This window comes from Arachis hypogaea, chromosome 20, assembly GCF_003086295.3.
Source record: "Arachis hypogaea cultivar Tifrunner chromosome 20, arahy.Tifrunner.gnm2.J5K5, whole genome shotgun sequence".
Taxonomy (NCBI): Eukaryota; Viridiplantae; Streptophyta; class Magnoliopsida; order Fabales; family Fabaceae; genus Arachis; species Arachis hypogaea.
In genome coordinates this window covers 108,616,632-108,626,277 of record NC_092055.1, presented here as the reverse complement: position 1 = coordinate 108,626,277, position 9,646 = coordinate 108,616,632, and the positions used below count along the sequence as shown (strand labels likewise).

Genomic DNA, 9,646 nt, shown 5'->3' with positions numbered 1-9,646 from the left:
ATTGCCTACAAAAACTGAACGAGAATCTATCTCCTCTCTGTTGACCTGACTAGTAGATGCAGTTTCAAGATTTTTGGGAGATTAGAATCAATAACAGACAATGGAGTCTAACAATACACTGGGATAACATTGTTTACATATTAACATAGATAAGAATGAGAAGCGAATGAAAAAGAGATAGAAAAACATAACAAACCACATAAAAAATGGTTTAAAAGTATGATGCAATAATATTAAGCATGAAGTCATGAAGCCCTGTAAACTCTAAAATAAAGGAAACAAAATTAAGTTTGAATTTGTTCATAACATGAATATTCAAATAAGTATACAAGAATATAGCCTTCACAGCCAAGTGAGAGAGTGTTACTCATTAGCCAGTAACAAACAAGCCAAATCATAATCATCCAACCAGAAATAAAACATCTTGTAGGCAAAGGAATTAGGACATGTTCTATGATCAATGCAGAACGAGAAATCATTTACAAAATAAAAATTAAAATAGCTACCCTGGACAGATCCCATCTCCTTCTTGACCTTGACTTGCATCTCTTTAGAGCAGTAGTTTAATCTTCTATATCCTTCAAGCTCTTATCCATGTCATCAAAATCTTGCACTCATAATAGCAGTGGCGTAACATCAAAATTAGGGTTGCAAAATGTGAAATGTAATCAGCTAAACAGGCCCAATAAATTATTGGTGAACAGATACACTATCCGAGGACAAATCTGAACTTTCAAGCTGCAATTGGTAAAATTTCTCATGTTCAAAAATAAATCAATTTCCCTGAGTTCCTCACAACCGCAAATTTGAAATCCTATGTCAGTTGCACAATTAACACAAGTATTAACAAAAATTAGCAGTAGCATCTTCAAATTTGAAATCTAAAACACTCCAAATTGCTGACAAATAAAATTGAGAGAGAGAGAGGAGAACAGAACTGTCGAACCTTTTCGCGAACATGCAGCGCCAGAATTGGAGGAGATGCAGAGAAGGAAGAGCTCAATCTTGAAATTTTGCAGCGAGCATCTGGTCAAGAAGCTCCACAACCTCCGTGTCGAACTTCCTTGTCGCCATTAATGATGCTTTTGAAGATGAAAGTGATGCCGGTTCCACCGTAGCGACATAGATCTGAGACGAATGAAGAAACGAAGACAGCAATGCTGATCTGAGGCGGAGGATGAAAATAGGAACAACGATGCAGTTTGAATGATGGACGGTTGTCGGTGATGGCAAGGTCTGCGGCGGTGGTCGGTGATGGAGGGAATGCTTGAGGTTGTGCCGTTGTGACTTGTGAGTTTCTGATTTTGGGTGGGAGAGTCTTTTACTATGTGTTGGCAATTGATGAAAGAAGATGATAAAAATAAAAATAAAATAAAAAATTAGTGGCAATAATGATAATTGCCATTGTTGATGGAAAAAAATTAGAGTTAAAATAGAAAGACAGTAATAATTTAGTGACAATAGTAATAATTGCCATTATAAAATATAATAATAATGATAAATGTATAATTGCCACTAAAATATAACTTAAATAAAATTAATAGTAGCCATTGTATTATGGCCACTAAAAATTTGTCGCTAAAACTAATTTTTTTAGTAGTGTGATAGGTGATAATTTCTATTGGAAACTCCACTCACTATGAATATGGGGCTTGTATATGAATATATTGATAAATTCGATTACAGCATATCCATAAAGAAATATATATTAAAATAACATATTACTATCAAATAATAAGACATGCACCGGTAAGACCCTCCTCCCATTACCCCCCATGTTAGTTATTGGATCCACATATAGCATAGTCATGACTTAAAACCACTTTAATATACTGATAAAAAAAAGTACTTTAAAATGTAGCTTTCCACTTTAATAAGTGATATAACACATTCCAATATAATGTATAAACAATTTTTATATTTAATGTTCAATTTCACTGAGATAATTCCTTTATTTATGCATTAATATAAAAATGTGATTTTACCGTGGGGCCCGATTGAAAAATATAACTCGTGTTTGGTTAGCTACATTAAGACATTAACAACCCACATTAATTGGAAAGTGTATTTCACTGTTTTCATTGGGGCAGTTAATACGTCAACTAATTAAAGCACGAACCACCACACTGCGCTTTTGATTTGTTTTAGATCCAGAAGAAAGAACTTACATTACAAAAACTACTGTGGCATGACATATCTCCTCTGCCACTTAGAGGATTTTCCTTACATATCAGTGGATGAATAATCTCCTGCACAATGTATTTGCTCATAATAAAACTTCAGAAAAATTGTTCAGCTTCATTTTGTTTCAATAAACCAAATGATGTCAGTTTCATCTAAATCTCTACGACGGAGGGTGGTTCAAGATGAAGGTGCTGAATAAAAGATCTAAACTTTATTGGTGATGAAGACCTGTGTCCCTAGGTGGTTGGCTATGGATGTTCTATTCCTTGGATGGAGAGGTCGCAAATTCTTCATGGCAGGTGTAGCTCTTTTGAACTGCCACTTATAAAAAAAATGGAAAAAGGTAAAATACTCCAAAAGATAGATGTATTTGCCTTGTAGCATTTGAAAAAAAAAAAGAAATGTTTGATTTTTTGGTAAAATGCATATGAACTCTGTTCTAACTTTTGCAATTTTTTTCATAAAAGGGACTACTTTTTCCTTCACAAATTTCTAGAAGCAAGGTACCCCTTTAGTGATCTGGTCACTGGAATCAATTTGGTAAGCAATCCTATCAATGATTAGCCATTCATTTCAAGTGTATGCTTTTTGATATTGTAACACTGGAGCTACTATTATTTATGACTAATTACATACTATTGATTATTGCTAATTTCTTGAAGATGCAATTCAGATTGTAGACTGGAATGGAATGAAGACTTGATGGGTATTATTTTTCTAATACTCTAATCGATGTTCATGTTAACTATTTGTGTGTCACCTATTTTAATGGATATCCCATTCATGGTCATGGTAGAGGGGCAGGGGACGGGGTGGATATCATTCTGTTTATACAATTTGACGATAACCGCCTTTGTTTCCAATATACACTTATTAAAACATATAGCTGCTGATAAGTTTATAGTATGGATGAAGGCATCTAAAATCTATAAATGCATGTAATGCGAGAATTCCACATAAGTTATCTAAATCTGATTGTACGCAATGTAATTGATTAGCAAACAGAAAGTTTAACCACAACTCTTCGGATCCTTTTTTTCCTACGTTATGTTGATACAACCAAAAACTTTCCCGATCCCAATTATGCACTAACAGATAAGGTGTTGTTAGTTTATAACGTGTAGTTTTATTGTTTTAATATTCATTGCAATTTCTCTACTTATGGTTGCAGATTATTGACTAATAGTGCGAATGAGGATTCATAAATTGAAGAGCTACATAATGGTATTGGGTGTAGTTGTAAGTAATTTTTTTTACCTCAATTATTCTATAGCTATACTGCTTAGTTATAACTGAGTTAGTGTCTAGTTCTTATATAATTAAAATTTCAATTACTCCAAATAAAACTGTCCTAGGATAATAACAGAAAATAATGAAATGTAAGCCAAGTAGCAGTACCTAAATCTTGATGATTTTTTGGCTCGCTGAGTGAAATTCTACTTGTTAATGTTGATTAAGTATTTTTTTCAGAAAACATTCCGAAAAACTTCCTTAAAAACATTATCTGTCTCTGTGCGATTATCATTGTCATGACATATAAGTATCTTAAGCCCTCCCCTGTGTGTCACCCTATATGCTACAACATAAAGCTGACCGTGCATGAAAATAAGCTTTTTGAGAATTAACCCAACCTTTGATAGTGATTGACCTTGGCTTTTGTTTATAGACATTGCGTATGATACCATTATAGGAAATTGTCTCCATTGGAACTTGAATAGTATTCGATGGTCGGATGGGGTTAGAATCATCCGAGAAATAAATACCTTGTGACTGTTGTTCTTTCTGGTGCTGCTATGTGCTTCAATTATGTGTTTTCCTAGCTTAGTGACCACCAAACGGGTGCCATTGCACAATCCAGCTGAGTGGTCTATGTTCCTTAGAAGCATGATAAGGGTTCCGACCTTTAATGTCAACTCATGATTAGGCACTCCTGAGCATCAAATCATATTTAGGAATTCTAGAGTGTGAATGGATGCCAATAAGTCATTATTAGATTCAGTTGGGCATGTCTTGTCTGACCTATAGTATGTTTGGGCTTCAGTGGGATTTAAGCTCATCATGAATTGGTTTATTTCATCAATTATTTGCTATGTTGGAGCAAGTATTGCTCGATCTTCAATGTCTTCATCAATGTTACTGCTAGCAAAACGTTTCGGATAAGTCACCTTACAAATGGCTAGAATGGGATCGTCCCAATCTTTCACCAGTATGTCTTGCGGGATTGCAATCTTCTGACACAGGTCCGATGGTGTTCCATGACTACCATCACCAATCCCAGGTATCCAATCGGCAAACTTTTTTAACTCTGACAACCTTGTGTTGGAATCACCTAATTTCAATCTCATATTTTTTGTCAATGTCAAAAGCTTGCATCATTCCAAATGTACGATGAGTTTATAGTGGTATTAACAACCTTCTATTGAGTCCCTTTGGGGATCACCGGAAGTATCTGTCGAAAATCACTACCAAAAACAACTGTCTTCCCCCCAAATGGTTGATCAAGGCTGGTTGGATTCTTGACTCTTAAAATGTCACGCATTGTCCTATCAAGAGCTTCAATACAGAACCTATTTACCATAGGAGCCTTATCCCAAATTATAAGTTTTGTTTTTATTAACAAATCAGCCAATGCACTTCCTTATTTAATATTGGATGTTGAGAATTTATCTAGATTGAGTGGGATTACAAAACGTGAGTGTGTTGTCCTACCCCCGAGCAATAAAAGGGATGCAATCCCACTTGATGCAACAATAAGTACGACTTGTGATCTAGATCTCAATGCAACTGTTAAAGTCTTTTAAATAAAGGTCTTTCTAGTTCCACCATAACCATACAGAAAGAATACTCCACCCTTCCCACTTTCAGCAGCCTCCATGATTGACTTGTGTACAATTGTTTGCTCATCGGTAAGTTGTTGCATATAAGTAGCATGATCTAGAGCTAGCTGTCTTTTGTCGTAGCAGAGCTCATCGCAAATTAACATGTTCATTCCATCGCCATACAATTGGCTATGCAGTTGATTCATATCTGGGATTGGCAATGGGGAGAAGTCTCTAAGACTCTTGTTGTATGAGTTATGTACTCTCAATCTCCATTAGCGTCAAGTCCTTCAGTTCATCATCCATAAGGATTAAGCCTATGAGGATCATTTACAAATTAGGTCAGTTAATTAATCACACTACAATTAGAAACAACTATAACTAAAATGTATCCTATTGTTTTAAATTATCACGATTTATTATATATACTACTATCTAACAACACAAAAAATTATACTGTTTGTCCATGTATACTATTTGGTTCTAACCAATTAATTTTTGTTAATATGCTAAAATAAGCCTAATTTCACCTATTATTAGCCTGACTAATAAAAAACTTCTCATCTCTTACATATATCATTCCATAATATGGCCACATTTCTCTATAATTCTTCAAACAACTATGGCATGATTAATATAGCATTTTTCATTTCTCAAATATATTAGGATATAAGGTATATTGACATGTCAAACAATTGTAAATATACAGAAGAATAAAGTAAGTTATAGTTAACCTGGATTGTCAAGTAGTCTCTTCTGCCTATGAAGTATGTCATCACTTAATAGATGCCAGGTCTTCTGCCAAACATTTTCTGGTGAATTCATTGAATTTGAAAATAAAAGCATTGCAAATATCTTCCTCAAGTATGTTCCTGATCCCCCAATGGCTTGCTTCTTGTATTGCATCAATATATTCCTTGTCATCATCTAAAAGGCCATGTATGTATCAGGCATCTTTGAATGTGGAATACAAAACCCCATCTACAGTACGGATCTCCTCATAAGAAGTTGGACCCCCTAACAAAATTGAGCAATATTCTCAGGTAATAACTTTCACTTGATCCTGGAGGTACATAGAAGATCCGTCCTATAATAGAATTCGATTTCTGAGGCAACCACACTCTCTCTTTTACCTTCCATACAAACTTAGTAAGGAGCTCTGCATATGTTAATGACCTTACTTCTGCGTAGTCCTTATTTGCTTGAAACCATCCTAGGAACATAGACTCCTTCATAGTTGCTTGTCTTACCACATTATCTAGATTTTTATGGTCCTTGAAAATGACATTTTGTTCATCGGGTAAGTAGAAGACTAATCTCACGACTGATGGATCTCTATAATAAATGTTAAATCCAAAAATCCTCCACGCTACTTCACACGGTGATATATATCTACAATCATAATACATACTCACCTTATCATATTCATCTAGCTCAGCGTCCTCTGTTGCACTTTCATAGAAAGATGTAGTTACGCGATCATATCCTTTGTTCAGTATTTGAACAAATACTTAAAAGATCTTGATTGATTGCACCACTCTACATTTATATGAGCTCCATATCTTATAAGCAGTAGTCTGTTGTGAGGAACCACATAACGGTTATCAAGGTCAATCACAGACTTGCTAATAGTTCTTCCATCTTCTCTGCGCCTATATACTGGATACCCATCATCATCGACAGTTGTGGAATCGACAAATCTCTTAGCAAAGTGACGTATATATTTTCCATTCTCCATACATGATGAATCTTTCCTTGCCAACCCACATGGACCATGCATCATATGCTTTTCAACTACTTCTAAGTATTCAGGATTTAGCTCTTTATCCGGGATCTTAGCAGATATTATCTTGTCAATGTTGTCAGCTGTGGGAAGCTTGTCATCCTTGTGTAAGAATAATAGTATATGTGCATGTGGTAGTCCACGCTTTTAGAACCCAATTGTGTATGCAATTGTGTCAAAAATAGTACATATGTTTGTTAAGTTTATTAAAAGCCATTGCATGGGTACTCAATTTTACCACATACTACTTAAAAATCACAATTTATTGAATGTATCCGATTTTCTTAAATGCAAAATACCTTTACAAACTCTGCCAAAAATCTTGTTCACCTTAATATCTTTAATCAGCAAATCCAATTTTGTCTTGAATGTCCTGCATACTATGTTAAGCCTATCTTCTGCATTTAATTTCCTATTCTTAAGAAAGTCTTCAACCTCGGGCCACTTGGAATTGCATGTGAATATAGTGAAGAGGTCCGGATACCCCACAACGTTACATATTGCCATTGCATCTTGATAGTTCTGAATTATATATCTGGGACCTCTTGTAAACGATGATGGCAATATAATACGTTTGCCATGCGATGATGAAGTAGTTTCCCCACTCAGAACTGCTTCCTTTATACCCCTATACATCTCACATCTGATCCTCTCTTGATCAAGGCGTATATAATTTAGTCGAGATGATCCAATTATCGAAAATCCATCAACCAAAAATTGTTGAAATAGCCGCCTGGAATATAACAGAGGAGAGCCGTCAGCTAACCTTTCTTGTATCTTAAAAGTGAAGAATTCTCTCATTGAAACCTCTTGTCGACCTTTACCCTCACTCTGATTACGCTTGTTGAGAGGTATGTCTTCCTTGTACCCATCCTCTCCAAAAGGAAATAACAACAGGTATTATAATCCCAAATATGCTAGATTGAGTTGATTAATCCTTTGTAATCTTTAACTTTGTATCTCGACCACAATATCTCTATCAGTTTTATCGATATCAAAGCCACCCACAACCAGTGCAGCAACCTCATCTGTGGTGGGCAAGTTGTATCTCCTACCATCTTTACCCCTTTTTCCCGGAAGCCTTAGCTTGATTTGAGTATGCGTATCTTTAGAGACCGACTCTCTAACCATGCGAAATGCCTTCACCAAAATATTGTTCTCATCAAGCATCTACTTTAATTCTCTTACAATGTCCTTGTGAATCTCTTTGTGGTCATTGCCCCTACATACCAAAAACAAAAGTTAAAATTCATTCATTTTATTCTGCACATTTTACTTCAATAATTCCTGACATATGTATAGAATTCTCGTATCTACACTACAAAAGCATAACTCTAAAACTTATCGGATAGCAGCCATGCGGGTTTGGATCTCATTATGAGTATCAAATACATATAAGTAGGCAAATTTTGCAATATTTTTCTCTGGTGGAATGAGACTACCCATTGGATGATAGTTCTCTCCACATAGTATAAATATTGGTAGACCTCTCGCTTGATTTATTCCACGGTCTATTTTTGCACCCATTGATGTGAACTGAAACATGCTATTGTAAGCTCTGATATTATCCCAGAAATGTTTGCTCTTAGGACTATCATTGAACAACAAATCATACAACACTATTGGAAATTTTTGTAGTTGTGGAAGTTGAACCTGTCCTCTTTTACAACATAATGTGAATTTTGGTTCTGCTGTCTTGTAACTCTTGTTTGACCTTTCATCATACCAATAAAGAGCATGATAATGTTCACATTCATAGATTGCATATCCGATGTGCACATACTCTGCATAATCAAGGTCATTAGCAGATGTGATTCATATTGTTATTAATTTTGAAATCTGATATTAAGCAATAATAGTTTAGTAAGACATTAAAGTTACCCCATACCTTTATTCATCGAATTACTAAAATTGGCATCTCTGTTTGATCTACGTCCCACGTTATTACCTGTATAGAGGAGTTAATTGTTTAGATTCTACAATATAAAACAACTAAACTTGTCATCATTTAAGTAACTTAACGAATTACGTGTTTGAAAAAATCCAACAATTGGTGTAAATAATTATCTAGTTTAATTAGCTGATTTGGTAGACTTGTAAAAATTCAATACCAACAAAACCTCTCCATAATATATATACTACATACCACTATTTTTCTTGCTAAAGTCTTTATCAGATTTCAAAGAACCAAGTGTGAGTTTATAAGGACTACATACATTTCGATTGAATTAATAAATTAATCTCTTACTTTATGCAATATTGTGTAATAAAATTTTATTAATATATACATCCAAGTACAAAAATACCATAAATTTAAACATTATACCACGATTAGTCTTTGTAGTCCGTCTTACTCCATCTTTGTTGCCCACTTGCTTTTTACCAACAACTGTGAAATCCATTATTATAATATATAAAAAGATATTACATAATACATGAGATTTTAAGTTTCATATAAAATTACCATTTTATCTTTACAACAAAAAAAATAAGCATGTATCTTAGACCTACACTTATATTACCATAGGGAATACTATCTCTATAATCAATTTAACATTAATATCATATTTTTACATATTAAGTTATCTAATTTTATTAAAAAAAGTTAATATAAAAAATATTAACTGACATCAATATTCTAAATTCCAATATTGCATATTTTATTTGAAGAATAAATTTTTATTAAATTTTATTTTATGAAAATTTAATTATTTATGCATCTATTAGTTTATTAATAATTAATAAAAAAAATTAAGTTATGATACAATGAATTTTTGAAATATTTTATCTTTAAATAATGATAAATTTATTTACTTATTTATTTTTTAATTAGTTAACATTTTTTTCAAAAATTATCACT

At 33.7% G+C, this 9,646-nt stretch overlaps 1 protein-coding gene across 1 annotated transcript; it reads right to left on the bottom strand.

Moving 5' to 3' along the window:
• Nucleotides 1-4,271: 4,271 nt before the first annotated feature.
• Nucleotides 4,272-7,956, bottom strand: LOC140183143 (uncharacterized). Its single transcript, XM_072231164.1, has 9 exons — nt 7,740-7,956; nt 7,117-7,661; nt 6,603-6,888; nt 6,419-6,489; nt 5,738-5,930; nt 5,267-5,320; nt 5,019-5,211; nt 4,625-4,751; nt 4,272-4,550 (listed from the first exon to the last, which is right to left on the bottom strand). Exons 1-9 carry the CDS (start codon nt 7,954-7,956, stop codon nt 4,272-4,274), a joined length of 1,965 nt encoding a protein of 654 aa, XP_072087265.1.
• Between the last annotated feature and the right edge of the window lie 1,690 nt (nt 7,957-9,646).